The 21868-nt window shown below is 46.9% G+C and overlaps 1 protein-coding gene across 1 annotated transcript in view; it reads right to left on the minus strand.

Moving 5' to 3' along the window:
• The window catches only part of VSTM2B (V-set and transmembrane domain containing 2B), a 46011-nt gene extending 24416 nt beyond the window's left edge, over positions 1 to 21595 (minus strand). Inside the window, exons 1-4 of the mRNA XM_055000268.1 lie at positions 21523 to 21595; positions 20046 to 20230; positions 13350 to 13379; positions 4390 to 4870 (exon numbers count right to left, since the gene is read on the minus strand). Of these exons, the coding sequence (XP_054856243.1) occupies positions 4390 to 4870; positions 13350 to 13379; positions 20046 to 20230; positions 21523 to 21595 (769 nt within the window). The remainder of the gene's footprint in view (positions 1 to 4389; positions 4871 to 13349; positions 13380 to 20045; positions 20231 to 21522) is intronic.
• Positions 21596 to 21868: the final 273 nt, after the last annotated feature.

Below are 21868 nucleotides of genomic sequence, written 5' to 3' on the forward strand. Positions count from 1 at the left end.
TGTATTTCCCTGCCTTCAATCTGCTTCACCCCATGAAAGAGATTTTTTTGAAAAGCGAGATAGTAATTAGATACATGGTAGAATAAGGGCCAGTGTGGTGCAGTGGTTAGAGTGATTCCGCACACGTTGGATAATGCACTTCCAATCCTCTTTATAGATCATTTGGAATGGAATTCCAGTTCCAGTTGTGCGGAACAAAAAATCCACCTCAAACGATTGATAAAGTGCATTGAAAGCGCATTATCCAACATGTGCAGAATCAGCCTTAGGCTAGGATCTGGGACACGCAGTTTTGAAGCCCGTCTCTACCATGGAAGTTTGCTGTGTGGTCCTTGGGCAGCTACAGGCTCTCTGCCTAAGCTACCTCACAGGGTTGTTGTAAGGATAAAATGGAGGAGAGGAGAATGATGTATGCCACTTTTGGTCCCCGTTGGGGAAATAGGAAGGAAATAATAAAAAGAATGAATAATAAATCCCTTCTTTAGCAATGACAACAGTGAGCACTGCAAGAGTCTTATGGGGTAGGGATACGAGGTGAATTGAGAGGCAGTGTTGTGTAGTGGTTAGTGTCAGACTAGGATCTGTGACATCCAGGTTCAAGTTGCCTTTCTGCCATGGAGGCTTGCTGGATAATGTTGGGCCCGTCACACACTCTAAGCCAAACCTACCTCCCAGGGTTGTTTTGAGGATAAAGTAGAGGAGAGGAAACCAACATAAGCTGCTTGGGAGAAAGGTGGGGTATAAATGAAATAAATAAGTAAATAATTTTAAAGCCAGGATGTTTAGCCCCTTTAGCCTGGGGGCTGAATTCTTCTTGGCCACATGGTTTGGGGGCTGGACTCAGTGGTGCCACCAAGCCTGGACTTTGGGGGAAATGTTTGGGGCTCTAGCCAATCTAGCTAATGCAGGCGGTGGGGGACAGGGGTGCTAATGCAGGTCATAGCTAAAGATGGGGAAACTCCACTGTGTTCAACTACTTTGTTTCTCTACCTTCTTCTCTCCAGGTCACTTTAGGAACTACAGTTCTTAGACTCTCTGACACTACTTATGGTGGAGTGATTGCGACCATTAAGTACAGAGTCTCAAATTGTCTAACTATACCACTGATTGGACTTCCCAACTCATGATACCACAATTCCTCCCAGCTGCAAATTGGCTGGAAAGAGTTCCGATCCTACCAGAAAATGTAGCACTGACTCGGAAGGCATGCCGGGAATAGCTCGGATTGTAGTGCCTATGCAAGTCATGGTCCGAAGGCATCTGGTGTGGCAACCTTGCTAAAGCTAAGTGTGGTATGGTGGTTAGACTAGGATCTGGTGTAAATCCCCACTCTGTCACAATCTCTGACAACATAGCCTACTCAAAAAGGTTGTTGTAAGGCTGAAAAAATAGGAAAGGAAGAACCACATATACCACACTGAACTCCTTGGAAGAATGGTTGGGTACAAATGTACTAGACAGATCGGTTCAGCTCTGGTCAATGCTTAAAAGAGAAAGGGCCAACGCTCACAGGTTTGAGTTCCTCATACAAAAGATAGGACATGTATGATTTAAATAATTGGTTCCCCAGCTTTTTGGGATGGTAATTTACAAGTCCAAATCTGCTTGGTAAGGTGACTTTTTTTTTTTAAAGAGAAGACACAAATCAATAAAGCTGCCAAAGCCTGAGGCCCCTTCCCACAAAACTGGGGACCTAGTTTTGGCTTGGGACCCACAAGTTGGGAAACATGGATTGCAATCAACACCAGGGCATATCCTGCCTTGGCGTAGCTTTGTCCTGCACAAAGCTGTTGGATAAGCCAAGTGCGTGGGCTCAACTCTGTTCCACAGCTAGGCCCTACTTCTGGCTAGGCATTTCTGCAGACTGATCCCCCTGCACCCCATGTCCTACTTCCTCCATCCCATCATTGTTTGCCTTCCGTTCTATCATTGCTTGTATGTAACATCATATGTGATATGCTTAACAACAGTACTACCAGATGACAGGTCCTTGTAGCTGGCATATTTTTAACCAATTCTACCTCCCCAAAGCAGGCCAGTAGACATGGGTCCCTTTTCTTCATTTTATCCTCACAAGCCTGAAGGCAGATTAGTATGAAAGTGATTATCCCAGGGCCACTCAGGAAGCTTCAGGGCAAGATGGGGACTTGAACTTGGATTCTCCCCACTCAACCTCTAACCATTACTTCACACTGCCCCCCCCCCCCCAAATCAGCAGACTTGACACTTGACAGCCACGCATAGAGTCCAACAGGGTCCTCGTGGTTGGCAGAGTCCAAAGTAGAGAAAATAGTCCAAAACCTTTGCATGAGTTGCGTTCTTTTTTTTTGGCTTCCTTCCCGAGGAAGTGTTATGTGATGCCAAAATGTCTTTATCATCCTCAGGGAAAATGGACACGTCCTTGTCTTTCTGTCCATCTCTGGAAGGCAGCGAAAAATGATACGGTGCAGCCCCAGACAATAAGAACTGGAAGCTGAGAAATGTGAATGCTTCCCTAAGGAGGTGAAGGGCTGCATCTTATCACAAGTGACTCCAGTGTTTTCTCTTGGGTTTGCTTGGCTGTCAGAGAGAGCAGCAGGCGCCGGGCTTTGATGCAGATGGACGTGCCCTCTTGGTCTAAATTTGTTTTTTAAAAGTCACGAATTAAGGCTGGACGAAAATATCGCTGTGACAGTTTATGGCACTCTGTGGCCATAGCCCTCTCAGTGTTGCATGAAAGATTCTGCTTTTTAAAACATTTCCTGTCCGTCAATCGCAAACCAGGACTGGACCATTAAATAAATGTCATGCTTCCTATCTTATGAGATGTAAGAGGGATGCCATTTATGACTGGGCCCCTGTGTTTTTTTTAAAAAAAGCTTCCTGCACATTTTTTTGTTCATTTATTTAGGAAATGAATATTTCCGTGTGAACCTTTTTCAAAAGTGAGGCATCTTTAAGAAGCTTAATCATAATATAAAAGAAAGGAAGCAGCTGGTATCTTAAACTCTGCCCTCTGTCTCCAAAGTCATTCTTCTCTGTTGCGGTCATTTATGCCCCTCAAAGCATTGGTATCCTGTTTGCTCTTGGATCCACTGTAAACTCCTTGTCCTTACAGTAAGCTCTTCATGTACCTTAATGGTCCTCTAGTGCCTTGATCTCTGTCTCTCCAAGCTCATATCCAGTTCATGGCCTTTACTCTTCCATCTCTACCACCCTCAGCCATTCAGAGGCGTCCTGCCCCCTCAAAAGTGTCCTGCCCCCAATCTTTCTCCCTCACTCCCCCCTTTTTCATGAACCTTCCTCCTGGAACACCTACTTGATCCCACCTTAGATACCACAATACCTGTTGAGCCTTTTCAAGTCGCAATCAACATATGGCAACCTTATCAAGGGATTTTCAAGGCAAATGAGAAGCAGAGGTAGATTGCCATTGCCTTCTCTTGCAGAACAACCCCAAGTTTCATTGGTGGTCTCCCATGCAAGGAACAACTGAAGCCAACTCTGCTTAGTTTCTGAGATTTGACCAGATAGGACTACACCATTACACCTTCCCCGCAGCATTTACTACTGCCATTTTAGTACAGCATAGGCTTTCATGGAGACCAGATGCAAGAAGTTGTCTCTTTAAGCTGGTGAAAGTGGAAGGCAGAATCAATTTTAAAGGTGCCACAAGATTCATTCCTTGCTGAGCTCGTGGGTAGCCTTGTTGATCTGCAGTAGAAGAGCGAGATTGAAGTCAAGTAGAAACTTAAAGACCATCTAGATTTCCTTCAAAAGCTCATACCCAAGAAATTCAGTTGGTCTGTAAGATGCTACTGGACCTGAATCTTGCTCTTCAGTGAAGTGGCTGAAAAGCCCAGCATAGCCTCCGGGGGTCAATTTGTGGTTGGCTTGAAATCTGTTGGGGCCTTTTGTCAAAGAATCAACACCACCCTACGTTTTGCTCCGTGCCCACTAGAAACCCACTCGTGCTTTTGGCCAAACAAGCAGCATCATGGCCAGACCCCTGCACTTCACTCTGCACCCACTAGACATCCGCCGGTGCCTTTGGCCAAACAATCAGCACTGCATCCAGATCCCTGTGTTTTATTCCCTGCCCACTGGGCGCATTTGGGCGAACAATCAGCACCATGGCCAGCTCCCTGCATCCGCTCTGCGCCCACTAGAAATCCGCAGGTGCCTTTGGGCAAAGAATCATGACCATGGCCGGCTCCCCGCACGTCCCTCTGCGCCCACTAGAAATCCTCGGGCGCCTGTGGCTAAACAATCAGCACCACGGCCAGCTCCCTGCGCTTCGCTCTGCGCCCGCTAGAAATCCTCGGGCGCCTCTGGCCACAGAATCAGCACCACGGCCAGCTCCCTGCGCTTCGCTCCGCGTCCGCCGGGTGTCGCTGCGCCTCCACCTACCTGATTCGTGCTGCTGGCGGAGGATGGTCGCTTTGCCTGGACGGGGCGAGGCCGAGGATGCTGCCGCGGCCGCTGCCGCAGTGGTCGTGGTGGTAATCGAGGAGGAAGAGGAGGGGGAGGACGACGAGGAGGAGGCGGCGGCTGCGGAGGCCGGGGAGGCGTCTGCGGAGGACGAAGAGGCGGCAGCTTCGCCCTGGGCCGGCAGGAGGCGCTTGTCTCCCAGCCCGGGTTCGGCGGTGGCTCGACCCGGCGGGCTGGTCCTGCGGGGGCCGCTCCGCTGGATGTGCGAGACGGCCTCGGCCGCCTGCACGTCGGGCGGCGAGAAGCGCGCCAGGACGCGCAGCAGCGCCTGGGCTTTGTGCTCCTGCGTGTCCTCGTCGCTGTAGTCCGAGACTCGGCACTCGTACACGCCCTCGTCCTGCCGCCGGACCCCGGAGAGGCGCAGCCGGTGCGAGATGTCGTTGCCTTGAACGCGCACAGTCTGGAAGAGAGAAAGCGCCCTTTAGCGGGAAAGGGGAGAGCGCTGGCAGCAGCCCGGCTCGAAGGAAGAGCTGCGCGAAGGGGGCGGCCTCGTTTTAAAGAACGTTTTTGAGGTTACTTGTTGCATTCCGTGATAACCGTGGGACGTCATATTTACCTGGATCGACTGCCCCCCTCCTCAAACGGCACCTCCGCAGGTCTCCTTTTGCCCAGGAAGACCCCCCCCCCCGCAGCCACACTCCCTCCAAATCTCCCCTTTCCCAGTTGCTGGAATGGTGAACATCCTCGACTGCGGAGGTTAAGACTCCTGAGTGTGAAAATTCAGGCCAAGGTCCCCCCTTTCCAAAACAGTTGCCTTGCGCACACCCTGGGCCCATTTACTCCTGGACTGTTTTCACATGTTTGCAGCCAGTCTCTAATTAACAGGTTATCTATAATACATACGCACAAACACCAGATTTCCCAATGACTAAATGGGCAGCCTGCTTCCAAATGACAGCAACGTTTCTCACTGCAGCTTATTTAACGCTGAATCGATGGGCATAAAGAAAATGCACTCCTGACTTTCAACCACATATCTCAGGTTGGCAAACATTGTTTTGCCGGTTCTCTTCCCACACCCCTGCAGCCACTGAAAGCTGTTTTGCAGTGTTTAGTTATGCCATTCCAAAAAGGATTCACTTGAAAGTTGTGTGCAGATTACAACATATGAGAATTGCACATTCTTGCACGCACACACACTCACATACATATATAATTGTATGCAACATATGAGAGTTGCACATGCGCACACACAAAGACACTCTCTCACACACATAATTGTATATTATTGTAGTAGGAAGTTGCAGTTGCCCTGATGTGTCACCAGAAATGCCAGGCCAAGTGCTTCAGGCTTCATGATACCCATAAGGTCTGTAAATATAAGATGTGGAGCAAACTAGAATGCATCTGTGGAAACACAAGTGTGCATACTCACACAATATTTCCACCTAGCACCTGCCAGAACTTGGAACATAGAAACATGTCTTTAACTTCCTGTTGCTGAGTCCAGCTATGATCCAGAGACCACTGTACACTGTGCTTTCCGTGCTTCCAAACACTCAGCATGTGCACACCGGAGATCCCAAACCACTGACCACAACCATGAAACCATCACTGAGAATACAAATACCCCTTGACTTCAAATTGATGAGTGTGCAGGCAGGGAAATAAACCAGCTCTCCATTCCCTGTCTGATCATATACATTCAGTAGACCGTCATCCAGTCAGTATTACCCACAGTGTGCCATGACATAACCTACTGCCTCAAATTCTCCGCTTACTTCCACTCGACAGACCACATGGACACATGAAGCTGCCTTATACTGGATCAGACCTTTGGCTCATCAGGGTCGGTATGGTCTACTCAGAAAGGCAATGGCTCTCCAAGGACTCATGCAGAGGTCTTTTATATTACCTACTACCTGACCCTTTAAACTGGGGGTGCTGGGGATTGAACCTGGAACCTTCTGCATCCCAAGCAGATGCTTTACCGGTGAGCCATGGGCCCTCACCTTAATAATGAAAACATGAAGTTCCTTCATTCTAAGTCAGTACTGTCTCCTATGGCAGTGGCTCTCCAAGGTCTTATGCAGTCTCACATCACCTCCTGGTGGTGGTGGAGAGTGCCCTCAAGTCACAGCTGACTTATGCAACCCCTGGTGGGGCTTTCAAGGCAAGAGACTAGACTAACAGAGGTGGTTTGCTATTGCCTGCCTCTGCGACCCTGGTCTTTGTTGGAGGTCTCCCATCCAATTACTAACCGAGGCTGACCCTGCTTAGCTTCTGAGATTTGGGGAGATCAGGCTCAACTGGGCTATTCAGGTCAGGCCACATCACCTGATCTTTTTAACAGGAGATGCTGGCTCAGACCTTCTGCATGCTAAGCAGATGCTCTGCCACTGATCCATGGTCCCTCCCCGTGACCACTAGATATTGACTCTCTCCAGACACACTCTAAGAGGTACTTTTGTTTTATATATTGTCGAATAAGCATAAGCACAATTTCAACAGGAAAGAAGAGACTTTAAGAATAAATAGAGCATGGTTCCCAGTCCTGAAAAACACCAGGCTAACAAAACACTCTATACCCGACAATAGCCCTGCAGAGAAGATTAGCATATCAAGCACCAATCTATATGCAAGAGAACCTCCTCAGGATACAGTGAAGCCTCCCTCCATTAGCATTCCACACCCTGGGAAACTCTTACAGGATGACTCAGCCGAAACCCACCTTCCTGAGTAGATATAAATGACCTGCCAACATCTTTTCCACAATGTGGCACTGAGAGAACACTTTGGACTTTTGGTGCTACACCTCTGAAGATGCCAGCCACAGCTGCAGGCGAAACGTCAGGAACTACAATGCCAAGACCACGGCTATACAGCCCGGAAAATCCACAACAACCGTACTTTTGTTTTGTACAACAGTTTCAGTATGCACTTGTACCGTATTTCCAAGCCAGCAAACTTTCATACACTCCTACCAAACCACCAGATCGTGACTGAAATGATGGTTAGTGGACCAACGTGCCTGCTGCTCATCATATTGACCAGAAGTATTGGGAAAAATAGCAAGGAGTTAGTTAATTTTGCAGGCCAATTGTGCAACATGCCCTCAATCCATCCTCCAATCAAGCCTCCTTCTGGCTCTTCTTACTACCCTCTTACTAACCCTAGAGGTGTGAGCTGTTCATGCAACCTTCAAATGCTGCCATTAATTTGCATCGCTGAAGCAGTCGTTAGTCATGGTGATCACATCATCAATATGTTTGCAGAACACTTTGAAAATCTGGAGCAAATGTTCTAAAAATGTGACTGCTAAGATAAGTAGAATCTTTGCTCCACTGCCTTCCTATTATTGATCTAGTGCATTATCCTAAAATCCCATCCTTCCTCCAAGAAGTGTGCATCATTATCTCCCCCATTTTATTTTCACAGCAACCCTGTGGGGTAGATTAGGCTGCAAGAAATTATAGCTCAAGGTCACCTAGCAAACTCCATGGCAGAGTGGGGATTTGAACCTGGGTCTCCCAGATCCTAGTCTGACACTCTAACCACCACGCAATACTGCCAATAGTGTTACTACTAGCCTTTTGGCATGGGCCATCCACTGAACTAGCATGTCAATTTTCTACAACATTTACACACCTAGGGAACCTCTTACAAACTTTCCCATCTTTTGCTAAACCAATAACAATCCACCCTAATATTAAAGTCTTTCATTATCCACCTTAATCCCTAAATAATTAAATGCTTCTTAGCTGTGGAACCTTAACAATAGTAAATGGATAATAACATCCAGGGTTTTTTTTCTGGGAAACAAGGTGGAACTCAGTGGGTTGCCAGCACAGGGGGCAACTCCTGGCAGGAGGTTGGTGCCCCTGGTACCACATGTACACATGCAAAGGGTGCTCATGCTTCCAGGACCACACAATGACATCACTTTGGGTCAGCTAGAACAAGGGGGGGAGTTTTTTAAAGCTTAAATCACCTTCAGTGAAAATGGTCACATGGCTGGTGGCCCCACCCCCTGATCTCCAGAGAGAGAGAAGTTTAGATTGCCCTCTGCAGCATGGAGGGTGATCTAAACTCCCCTCTGTCTGGAGATCAGGGGGCGGGGCCATCAGCCATGTGACCATTTTCAAGAGGTGCCGGAACTCCATTCCACCGCGTTCCAGCTGAAAAAAAGCCCCGATAACACCTGAAATGCATATTAGATTATTAAAAGCACAATCAAAACCTAGAAGTTTTAGCAGACACTATTTAGACATATCTAGAAAAATACTTAAATCCTGGGAATGTCAAAACCATGAGGCCAGTTCCAAAGATGTTGGCCATCAATCAGGAAAAAAGCCTACATCCAACTACCTGAATTTTAAATTTTGGAAATAGTAGCAAAAGCATTCAAGCTGTCACCAGTGCTTGTCTAGGGGAAGAAGTTATATCTAAGGCAGCTGGATTGTTCACCAAAGATGGCTTTGTTGATTAAACAAGAGCTTAATGGACAATCAAACTCAGACCTGGATGCTCAGTCCAAGGATCTTCCTTGGACTGCATGCCAAATCCCCTTTGGGATGCTCTTTCCCTCTCCCTCCAAAATGCAATCCACCTTCCTCTCCAAAAATCTGTATTAATTGCCAAGGATCATGACAACGAGAGTGTTCCTGAGCACGTCCAGAGTAACTTTCATTCCCAGGTTCCATAGACAGTTCTCACATATGAGAGATTAAGACCCTGGACTTTCAAGGGAGAAGATACAGCTCTTCTCTTTGTAGAAATTTCTAGCCATGTAGGGTATTTCTGATATAATAGCCAGTCACTGAAACGACTCCTTGAAAAATCAAGTCAGAATATGGATCTTCCTTGGACTGCATTCCAAATCCCCTTTGGGGATGCTCTTTCCCTCCCCCTCCAAAATGCAATCCCCCTTCCTCTCCAAAAAGCAAACATCCCACTATTGCTTACTCATTGCTTCTGTCCATTTCTATTCCCTAAACAAATATTTTCCGTGCACTGGGTCACTCATCCAAAATCAAACGCTGCCCACTGATTCTGTTTCCTCCTTCCCTTAATTAAATGCATCTCTCCACTGCAGTCAACAAGCAGCCGTAATCCGAGCCATCTTTCCTACCAGCAGCAATGCATGCAAAAATGTAGTGTCTGTCCTACCTCCCCCCACCCCCATATGCCAGATTCAGAGATTCATTCAGATCCCAGCTGCTCATTCTTCATCTCTCCTTCCTCAAAATAAGTGCAGCCCTCTGCCCTCCTCGCCACATCAAAAGCCCAGCTTCTGCACTTAATCCTCAGCAAAGCACACCAAATCCTAGTCAACGAACATCACACCTCCTTGGGAGAAAGCAAAATGATCCATCAGGTTCCTTCAAGTTAAACACAACCTGGTTGCCATGAGCCGTCCTTATTCCTTCCAACAACAGAGGCATTGACTGTTTGTATATTTTCCCTCTCTGCCTCCGGATTCAAATAAACCTCACAATATTATCTGCAATGTGGTCTCCAAACAGGATACACCATTCACAGGTCTGGCACAGTGCATCTATTCTCCTCTTTCCTTTGACCTCAGGTCTGTACACAGACACACACAAACAGAGAGAGAGAAAGTGGAAAAGAGCAAGCATTCAGTAGCACCTATAAGACTAACAAAATTTGTGGTAGGATATTCTAGCTGTATCTGAAGAAGTGAGCTGTGACTCACCAAAAGCTCATATCCTACCACAAATTTTGTTAGTCTTATAGGTGCTACTGAACTCTTGCTCTTTTCTGCTGCTACTGACATTCTAAGACGGCTACCCATCTTGACCTAGTCTCTCTCTCTCTCTCTCTCTGGTATTTTCATTTGTTTTCCAGAACACACACACACACAAAATCAAGTCAGAATATGGATCTTCCTTGGACTGCATTCCAAATCCCCTTTGGGGTGCACACACACACACACATGCACACACACACACAAAAGCAAAGATTCCGAATCAACAACAACAATTCCACTGTGATTGCACACAGGTGGGAAAAGATGGATTTGGACCCAAAACCTAAGATGCATTCAACCAAAAGAGAAAATCAAGTGAGGGAAAAAATGTTCTTCCGTGGTGTGTTAGCCATGAAATAGTTTGCTAAATACATCACAAAGTGGGTATATACACAACAAATAAAACCAAGGCAAGTTTAACCGTCTGTCATAGCACTCCCCACTCCCCAAATGTGAATTCTGTAGAGTGGGACTATTAAACCAGTTGAAATCTGGCAGCAGTGTGGACAGACTCTGTGACAGTTCATGCCTTGTTTTGCCTGGATATTACTTTACAGGTGGTAGGTGAAAAATTTCCTCTTTGCATACAATGCTAAGCTGAAACTTTCTCCCTCCCATGCTAACTTCCTATGTGCTGTCAGGCTTTTTAGAACCGGAAATGTTCAAAACCTGCAAATCTCTTTCTGCACAGTGATACAGAAGGTCAAGAAAAGCTTCGCCACTGCTGAAAGCATAAACTGACCCTTAGGTGGTTCTAGTGCAGTGAAGCCCCATGGGGTCACCGAGGGTGCCATGGCACTGCCAGAATGGTCCCTGGTGGCTGCTTGCTTCTTCAAAGCAAAGAGCCCATCCTAACTTCATTGCAGTAGAAGGTGCTTCAGAAGAGCCCAGAAGGCATCATGGGAGCCAGTTTGGGAAGACGTTGCCTGCCTCTGAGCATTTGCAGAGTGAAATGCTGAAATTCTGCAGAACCTCCATTCCTGCCCCTCCTCTCTTGGGATTTCAATTTGAGCAAAATGGAAATGGTTAGAAACTGACTCCAGATTTTTAAAAAGTGAGGACGGAATGGATTGTTGGATTTCAAGGGGAAAGTGAGCAAAGAGGAATGAAGAGCATTTCTCTCAACAATGCCAGTCTTGAGCATTTATTTTTCATTTACTAAAGCCGTCAGTTCCATCTCTGTCCCATAACCTGGACTGAAACCAGATTGAAAAGGGTCCAGAGCAGGTGAACTATCCAAGAAGGCCTGGAGCTGTCCCACCACTGTTGTCTCCATCACCGTGCCCAGAAAAGGCAGATTAGAGACAGGGTAATTGTTGGCCACATCGCTTTTATGTAGGTATAGCTGTAGTGGAGACCCAGTTTGGTGTAGTGATTAAGAGTGGCAGGACTCTAATCTGCAGAGCCAGGTTTGATTCCCCACCACTGCACTTGAAGCCAACTGGGTGACCTTGGGTCAGTCACAGCTCTCTCAGAGCTCTCTCAGCCCCACCCATCTCACAGGGTGATTGTTGTGAGGATAATAATAATGTCACACTTTGTAAACCACTCTGAGTGGGTGTTAAGTTGTCCTGAAGGGCGGTATATAAAGTGAATATTGTTATTATTATTATTATTATTATTTTGGTGCCTGTAGGGAGCACCAGTTTGGAAAACATAGGAGGGTGCTTGGCTTGGAACCCCCTGATGTTTTGCGGAACCTCTCAACCTTTTGTGATCAGATCTAGCCCACAGTGCAGCCATTCTGAAACTGATTCCGCTCCTGTCCTGGCAGCCATTTTGTTATTGCACCCACAATCTGGTCTCTATTTTCCCCAAATTGCCTGCAAGCTCAACAAGATAGGGGACCCGTGCAGAAGTGAGTTAAAATGACACGAAGCAAAAGGAATTAAGGAATTGGTGTCGACTGAGGCAAATCAATGTCCCATCTAGCCCAGAACTATCTGATGGGCAATAGCTTTTCCAAAGTCCCAAGAAAAGAAAGGACTTCCTCAGCATTCTGGAATAAGTGAAGGTCACCGTTTGTGCTCTAGATCCTTGTCCATCCTGGTTGCTGAAATCATGTAAGGGCTGCATAGATGAGTCAATGATGCCCATCATAAATCAGTCGCTGACTCAGGACACCTCACTTCAGCCACTCAAAGAGGCAGTTATAACAACAACAACAACATTTGATTTATATACCGCCCTTCAGGACAACTTAACACCCACGCAGAGCAGTTCACAAAGTACGTTATTATTACCCCCCAAATCACTCTGTGAAGTGGGTGGGGCTGAGAGAGCACCGAGAAGCTGTGACGGACCCAAGGTCACCCAGTTGGCTTCAAGCGCAGGGGTGGGGAATCAAACCTGGTCCTCCAGATTAGAGTCCTGCCGCTCTTAATCACTACACCAAATTGGCTCTCCACTGCAGCTGTACCTACATAAAAGCGATGAGGCCAACAATTACCCTGTCTCTAAGCTGCCTTTTCTGGGCAAGGTGATGGAGACAGTGGTGGTGGGACAGCTCCAGGCCTTCTTGGATAGTTCACCTGCTCTGGACCCTTTTCAATCTGGTTTCAGTCCAGGTTACGGGACAGAGATGGAACTGACGGCTTTAGTAAATAAAAAATAAATGCTCAAGACTGGCATTGTTGAGAGAAATGCTCTTCATTCCTCTTTGCTCACTTTCTCCTTGAAATCCAACAATCCATTCCGTCCTCACTTTTTAAAAATCTGGAGTCAGTTTCTAACCAATTTCATTTTGATCAAATTGAAATTCCAAGAGAGGAGGGGCAGGAATGGAGGTTCTGCAGAATTTCAGCATTTCACTCTGCAAATGCTCAGAGGCAGGCAACGTCTTCCCAAACCTTTCTATCTCATGTTAGAACACCACCCCGGGGAATGCAGCATAAAAAAAACCAACAACATCTTGCATGGGCTGAACTTACAAGAGGCACTTAGATCACCACCATATGGTATAACAGAAAACTACAAAGACAAATGAAAGAGAGTAAGAGGAATCAGTGACTATATCTAAAAAAAAGTGAATTTCGAAAAAAGAAATTCCATGCCCCATAACAATGCCGATCATCTTCGGTCAAAGCTTCTTTCCTGCCACTGTCCCTTCGTTCCCTTCTCCAAACATATACTCACAAAAAAAGCAGAATATATTTTGAGAGACACTTACGCTGATTTTAGTTGCATCCTTATTTGTTACCTGAAAAGGCAAAGAAGAAGAAGAAGAAAATTAAATGGAAGCAGAGGAACAATGTACCACATGCACATCAGTGGATAGATCTCCTCGGGACAGTAGCCGCACCATAGATTGAACTGTGCTAATGTCAGACACCTTGGCTTGATTGGGGACGCACTCAATTGGCTCTTAACTCAGTGGATTGGTTGTTTGGGGGGAATTACTACTGGCCTCAGTAGGCGGCTGCAATAAAGTTATTGCATTTGCTCCCAGATAACAGTGGTTGAGGGCAAGAACGGCTGCAAGGCAGTTAATGGATGATATAGCAAACCGTTACAATTCCAGAGGGATCCCTTGAAATGTGAAATAGCAGTGGCAGGAAATGGTAGAGAGGGGGAGGCTTGGCGAACTGGCCTAAATACTCCATTTTGATTCCTTGCTCGCCCACACAGTCTTGGTGAGATCTTGCGAAAATCAGCTAGGTCAAATCTTCTTGGTATTTCCCTCCACTCCACCCCAAAGATCGCATAGTGCCTTGTGTGTTGCTTATATGGGAAGTACGTTGGTTTTTAAAATTGGCATCATGTTCGCAGTTTTTAAAACAGTGCAGTTTAATACGGATTTATATGCTGCGTTGAGGGTTTTCTAGTGTCTGTAGATTAGATCTATTGCAACTGCGACAGATACATGATAGAACTCTGCAATTTATTTCGAAGGATTTATTTATTTCCTTTGTAAACCACTTTTTCCACTGAGGAGCTTAGGGTGGTGTCCTTGCAGCAGCTTTGAGAAACAAGTCAGGTTCTTGGTCTATGTCCAAATATCTGCAGACATTGAGAAGGACTTATTCCCCACTCTTGCTGCAACCCATTGGGCCTACCAAGATGTTGTTCCTGGGGGGATCATCAAACCTTCATGAACAGCATAGGGGATTGGAGGCAGTCTGCAGTGGGAGGGGAGAATGGACAGAAATTGCAGACCCCTTTTCTGCCAATGGAAATACTGTTATGTTGGAGGAACTGCATGGCTGGATTCAAACCAGTGAGTGATACAAGACCTTTCCTGCTCATTTCTAAAGTAAGGACTTCTGATTCTTGAAAGCTGACACTTTGAAAAGTGTGTTGGTCTCTAAGGTGCCACTGGACTCAAATCCCGCTGTTCTGCTGTGCAGACCAACACATCTACCCAGCTTAAACCAATGCAAAACCTTGTGGCTGAAAGGGGATTTTGAACAGCCCCTCTCCAAGCCACATCCAACACTCAGACCTCTATACCTGTAGGGCACAGGTGGATTGAAGACAAAATCTGGTCCTTAAACAAACCAAATCCAGAATCAAGGAAAAGTCCCCAAATGCAATGCAAATCAATCACATTTAAATATTTTGGCACAATTTAATAAGGCTGCGCTGCACGTTCTCAAGTGAACATTTTGGGTGGGAACTGTGAGGGGAGGTTGGAGACCAAATATTCTATGAACTCCTGTTTGCTCATATTTTGTTTGCACCCGGGGGGCACCAAAGCAATAACCATCATTTTTGCTAACTGGTCTGCATCCTCGGAACAGTCACATCGCCATGTAGCCGATCAGATTTGGTGATGGGTTGACCTCACTGAAGGCAGTGCTGCCGCTCTGAATAAGATTCGTTTGCCTCAGTGACATCATCACTTGGCTAAATCTGATTGGCTCGGGGGTGGCATCATTACTGTGGTAAGAAAGATTGGTTTCCAAAATGGAAGCGCACTGTTGCAACACCCGATTGGCAAGGGTGTTGCTCCAAAAAGTAGGCAAAAAGGGTGTGCATGTGCTTTTTGCAGGCAGCAAAAATGTTTTCGAAACGCCCTCCCGCATTTTGGTTCAGCTCCATTCAGGAACTCTGCAGGACTCATGAAGTTCATCTAGCACTTATTCTGGGGCATCTCCTCAGGTTTTGGACCTCCCTTGCTATCAGCCTTGGAGTGGTGCTCTTGATTTCCCGAGAAAAGCCATTGCTATCTAGTGACAGTCACCTCTGCCACCACTATGGGTCGTTTAAGCAGCTCTCAATTTTGGAGACCGTTAGCAAAACTATTTCAATCTAAGCCGTGCATTTCCCTCCCTGACTGCAGTCCCATTCCCTCACCAAATAGCATCAGAATGCCTGGATGTCTGCATGCGCTCTCTCTCTCTGCTGCAAGGAGGTAGAACGGGATCCAGCGGTGATGTTAAAGGTTCCACAGAACCACCTTTTCAGGCTTAATAGTGACCCTGTGGTTGGCAAGCTCGGCATTCTGGAAGGACCCTCTTAAATCCTCAGCAGCAGCCAGCTTCTGGCACTATATATTTAAAAGCCAGATGGCATCATTTCACCACTTGCTAGCATGGCCAACAAAGAGAATCCAGACTGCAGAAGGGAGCAGGTGTCATTCTCAGTGCCCCCCTTTAAGTTCTATGGGAGAAAGTCAACAGGCTGCAAGCCTGGATCCTGCCAACTGGAGGAGGACCCTGCTCCTCATTCTGGTTCCTCTAAGTAGATTCAGCACTCACGCTAGTGTTGCTTCCAGAAACAGCCCTTTACTTTCTCCAGGATGAATGGCTGCTGTCTATTCCCACTGGGAAAAGTAATGTCCACAGAAGTCAAACCTGCCCACCCCTTTGATAGCAACTTGTCTGCCCTTCCCAAAAAGGGATAGCATCCAAGGGGAGGCAATATGTTCCTCTGCAGAGGCATATCGGCCTCTCCTCTGTGGTGCTCTTGACAGTATCCAAGCCTTGTGTCCGTAGGTACAGCCAAACCAAGCCTGCCTTTATTGCACTTATCACCTGCATTTTGCTAGCTGCTTCACCAAAAGGTGGGCCGCCGAGTATCTTTTTTTTTTTTTAATAAATTTTTTATTTTTCATAGCTACAAAACACTACACAAAACTATCACAAGGAAAGGGGAGAGGGAAGGGACAAAGGGGGGGTGGAAAAAGAAAAGGGGGGGAATGAACTACAAACACTAAACACTACACTTCAATGTTTCCCTTCATACTGTCATAATACAAAAATAGCTCCATAAAATAATGATGGAGTGGTTAATCATACAGAGAATAAACATTTCAAATTCTGATTAAACTTTCCTCCCCCTTCTAGGTCCCGGACGCAATTCTCTCTGTGCAACTGCTGTTGCGATGCTCTCCTCCTCCCCCCCCCCTCCGGCTCCTCCTTTTCTTCGTTCTTGGTGCCGCCGAGTATCATTTAATGGCAGCCCGAGCATTAAAAGTGGAGTCTTGTCTTCCAGCCTCCAGGCCTTGTCTGGCTTAAGAAAGAACCCATAACCTGCTTCCCCCCCTTGACTACATTTTAATTATCGCACGCCAGAGCAAAGATAAATCATCCCACGGCAGAGCTATCCTGCTGCATCCCCAGGGGGAGGACATGTGCACAGGTTCCATCCTTCAAGAGTGGGATAAAAAAAAAGAAGACACTTGCAACTGCTATGAATCATTGGCACAGAAAAGTTCAGTATTGCAAACAACCCACACCCTTGGTTTGTTTATCTGACTGCCAGAGAGGAAGGGAATGCTCATTTTGATAGCGATGAACCTATGAAGCTACTGCCTATTGAATCGGACCGTGGGTCCATCTAGTTCAGTACTGGTGAGAACTGCTCCACTTCTCCACTTGAAGCCAGCTGGGCGACCTTGGGTCAGCCACAGCTCTCTCAGAGCTCTCTCAGCCCCACCCACCTCACAGGGTGTTTGTTGTTGTGGGGATAATAATAACACACTTTGTAAACCACTCTGAGTGGGTGTTAAGTTGTCCTGAAGGGCAGTATATAAATCAAACATTGTTGTTGTTATTCTGTTATTATTGTACTCTGACTGGCGGCATCCCTTTGGCAGAGAAAGGTCTTCCCCAACACTTACTACCTGAGATCTCCCACTGGAAATGTTAGGAATCGAACCTGGAGGCCTTCTTTATACAAAACATGGGCTCTATCACTGAGCCATGACTCCACCCCAACAGTCTTTGATCCTGTCAGTGATTTCCCACAACCACATATGAAGCATCCTTAAATTGAGCCACATCACTGGTCCATCTAGCACAGTGCTGCCTACTCTTATTGGTAGTGGATCTCCTCAGGTAAGGAAAGGTCTAGGGACTGTCTACTGGGGAGGAAGATTGAATCCATGCCCTTCTTCAAGCAAAGCTGCTCCTTCAAAATCCTGCTACTTTGATATCCTGAGGAGGAGATGCCATAGACTGAAGCTGGGATTTTTTACATGCCAAACTTGTGCTTTATCACTGAGCTTTGGCCCAAGCTCAGTAGTCTGGAATCCTATCAGTTTCTTCCAGTCGTTAAACATGAACCTGTCTTATACCAAGCCAAGCTGTTCACCTCTCAAGTTCAGTATTTTGACAGGTAGTGGCTTTCCAGGTCTTAAGCAGAGAAAGGTTTAGTTGCTAAGAGAGTCTACTGGGAATGTCGGGGACTGAACCTGGCCCTTCTTGATGGGAAGCAAACGTCCTTCCACTGAGGCACAAACTCAAGAGTTATCAAGATATTCACAGGTCTTGTTTTTCAGAAGAGAATAGGGTCCATTTCACAGATTACAGGGCATGAGACCCAGGTTTTCTAGCAGATGTCCCATTTGGTAGCTGCAGCCAATCCTTCCTGAAAACTGCACTTCTATAGTCACATTCACACGTTAAATCTTTTGATACACCTCTTTTAAAAACCATGGGATGTTAAGAAATGTTGGAGAATAACTATCCCTTCTCAATGTTTTAATAGCCTCTCCTACACTGGTATTCGTCTGCTTGCGTTGTCCTCTTTCTTCCATCAATGAAGGAACCAGAGTGTGGATTTTGTAGTAGCCAGCAAATCCTTGTATGGAAGAAACAGATGACCCAGAACCAATATACCTCCTACAGTTTCTGCTATTATTAGTATGAATGCCCAAGAGAATGGTTACATTTTGATCCTGTCAAAAATTCAGGAGGGCTTATTTGTTACATTTATTTATTTTCTTCATTTATACCCCGCCTTTCTCCGCAATGGGGACCTGAAGCGGCTTACATCATTCTCCTTCATTTTATCCTCACAACAACAACCTCGTGAGGTCGGTTAGGCTGAGCGCGTGTGACTGGGCCAAGGTCTCCAGGTACGTTTCGATGGCAGAGCAGGGATTCAAACCTGGGTTTCCCCAGATCCTAGTCAATCCACTGCACCACACTTGCTTTCTGTGTAGACAGGTCAGACTGAGGGATGGCTCTAAGTCACCCCGTGAGTTTCATAGCTGATTAGGGCTTTGAACCTGAGACTTCCCAATCCAAGTCTAACACTATATCCATTGCAACATACTGGCTGCTGCCCACAGGGGCACACCAGCCTGCAGTTTCTGGCGCTAATAGATATCCTGCCTCTGAATGTGGAAAGCAGTACAGATTTTAGAGCACCAGAACAAGCAGCTGGGCCATATTGCACAACCCTTCTGCAGGCAGCCATCTCCACGTGGAGTAGAAACCCACTTTCTTACCATTCACACATAATCCAAAACCACCCATATCCTTTCCTCCTGTCACCAAGGGTAGACAGATAGCTAGGAGGTTAGGAAACCCGTATTAAACCAATGGAGTTTCTATATGTTCTGCTGGAACCTATGGAGGGGATTGCCTATATTCTCCACGTACCTGTATCATATGGTGGTGGAGAGTGCCCTCAAGTCATAGCTGACTCATGTCGACCCCTGGCGGGGTTTTCATGTCAAGAGACTAACAGGTGTCTTGCCATTGCCTGCCTCTGCAGCCTCGGTCTTCGTTGGAGGTCTCCCACCCAATTACTAACCAAGGCCGACCCTGCTTAGCTTCTGAGATCTGACGAGATCAAGCTCACTTGGGCTATCTAGGACAGGGCACCTGTATCATATACATATCCTAAAATATTTATGACATTGCCCATAAGATGAACATTTTATCCCATTCATTAGAAAGCGTAAGCCCGTACACTGAAAGCTGAAGGCTTAGACCAGAGTCCCTTTGCATAGGTTTGCCTTGAAAATCTAGCTGCCCGTTCTGCATCAATTGGAGTCACTGGCTCTGGGTTAGTTCTGTTGTCAATCCATTCTCTCCTGCTGTGGATGGATTCAGACAACCGGGTAGGGTGTGATTTCATCATCACAGGTGATTTTGTTCAGGGGTTGGCCCTATACATGGATACTCTGGTATGTTGTGACATTGCAACTTCCCACCTTTAGGAAGCCCCTTGAAATACAGAATGAGCCTGCAGGTCACCATTTTTCAGGCCAGTTCCCACGTGCTCTCAGAGATGAATGCAAACATGGGGCGTTGACATGATGTGTGGGCATACACAAGCAGTGCTATTTGATCTCAGAGACTCATTCACGCATGCAAGGCACCTTCTGATGCTGCAGCCCTCGAATAAAGAACATGCACGTGTGAACCCGTCACCACCTTGTGCTGCTTTGGAGCGTTCATGAAAATGCTCCTCCTGTGCCAAATATGGCACCCTCTGGTGGTCCCACCACTTCACCTTTATGTATATATACGTGGATGAAAAGAAGACCAACTTGGAAACATACCTCTCACAATACATACTGCTAGCCTCCCAGCAAAGATTGCATTGCTCTTCCTACCCAACCTGCAACCTGAACTGAACCGCATTAATTAATGGAGGGTAATGCGCATGTGGCTATGTATTTAATTACCTTGCTTCTGCTTCCAGGGCCACTGATGGCTAATTCGTGGGCGAGCTCCCGGGCTGGTTCTTTAAGGTACCACCACTGGATTTCCAAGGAGTAAGAGGTGGAGCCGCTGGCCCGGAAAGCGCAAGGCATCTCAATATCATCTCCCTCCCTAACAGTCACATCTTTAGGAACTTCCGTAAAGGTGGCTGAAGACACACACAAAACAAAACCAAAAAAGAAACAAAATGACAAGAAGGCAGCAAATAGGGGGAGATTAAAGAGGCACCATCAGTCTGCAAAGCAAAATGTTTCAGGTGGGAGGGAGTTTCTCAGCTGCCTGAACTGCCAAGCCCAGCTGTTGCCACAGATTCCTCACACTTTGTGGAATTGCAGAATTCCAGGGACAAAGAGAGAGAGAATCTGAAGGCCATCTAGTCTAGCCCCTCTGGAGACTGGGATTGCAGAATTCCAGGGACAATGAGAGAGAGAATCTGAAGGCCATCTAGTCTACCCCCTCTGGAGACTGGGATTGCAGAATTCCAGGGACAAAGAGAGATAATCTGAAGGCCATCTAGTCTAGCCCCTCTGGAGACAGGGATTGCAGAATTCCAGGGACAATGAGAGAGATAATCTGAAGGCCATCTAGTCTACCCCCTCTGGAGACTGGGATTGCAGAATTCCAGGGACAATGAGAGAGAGAGTCTGAAGGCCATCTAGTCTAGCCCCTCTGGACCCAAACACCCGTTGCAGATTCAAGCAAAATTCCAAACGAATGATGGTCCCAAGCTGTCAGCCAGAGGGAATCAGAGCCACTTATCATTTCTCCCTGTAAACGAGGTCTTGAGATAGCCCCCCCCTTCCTGGTACCCCCCATCTAGTCACTGCAGTCTGGGCACATATCCATAGGAGAAAAGTGGCAAAGAGGAAAATAAGTTTGCAAAATAACATTTTAAAAAAAACCTGCAGGAAGACAGATGTCTCCCATTTCCAGGGACAAGCACTGATCACAAAGGCAAAAACCTATTGTGTGTTCGGGATGTGGTACCCACGTCCCCTCTGCTTTCGATCCTCCATCTCTGCAGCACAGTGCGGGCTTCCCTCAAGCCTGCAGCCCCAGTCGTGTACCCTGTGTGTGCACCCTCTAGCTTCAGCAGCTCCCCCCCCCCCGACATTTGCACCAGAGTAAGAGGGCTTGCCTGTTCTGAAACCAGCATTCCTAACAGTGGTCTAAGACGACTTGAACAGGGGAGCATTTCAAAGGGGATGGAGAGATGGTGCATTTAAAAAAACCGGCGCTCTGTCTGTACGTTATCCAGATTTTGGAAACGGTGGGAGAAGGCATATTTCCCAGTCCGAATAGACGTGAGGCTCCACTCCGAGGGCTGTCCCCGGATCCTCTTCTGCAAACTAGCAGTCTGTTTGTTTTTTAAAAAAAAACAGGGGAAAACAACCCCCACCCCCCACCTCTCCCCAGGGAGACTGGAAGTTTGCGACTTACCCTGGACCACGAAGAGCAACGGGGCATTGAGCATCAGGTAACAAAGGGCGCCGAACAGCCCTCGATTTTCCATCTCATATATGTCGGCTTTCGAGTGAAGGGCGAGGAGAGAAAGCGGGGAAGGGGCGGTCACGACCCGGCTAAGAAATCTTCAGTCCCATGGCAAAGGCAAAAAGACATGGAGGGATGCTCGACGCGCCGGTCCAGGATCGAGGGCGAAGGAGAGCCCCGCAAGCAACGCCGCCCCGAGCCGATTTCTTCCTGCGATCTTCCCGTTCGAATAAAATCCACAGCCCGGTGGGTCCCAAAGAGATCGCGGTCGTGACGCCGGAGGACTCGCTCCCCA

The sequence above is a fragment of the Eublepharis macularius genome, chromosome 16, assembly GCF_028583425.1.
Source record: "Eublepharis macularius isolate TG4126 chromosome 16, MPM_Emac_v1.0, whole genome shotgun sequence".
In the NCBI taxonomy this organism is placed as follows: domain Eukaryota; kingdom Metazoa; phylum Chordata; class Lepidosauria; order Squamata; family Eublepharidae; genus Eublepharis; species Eublepharis macularius.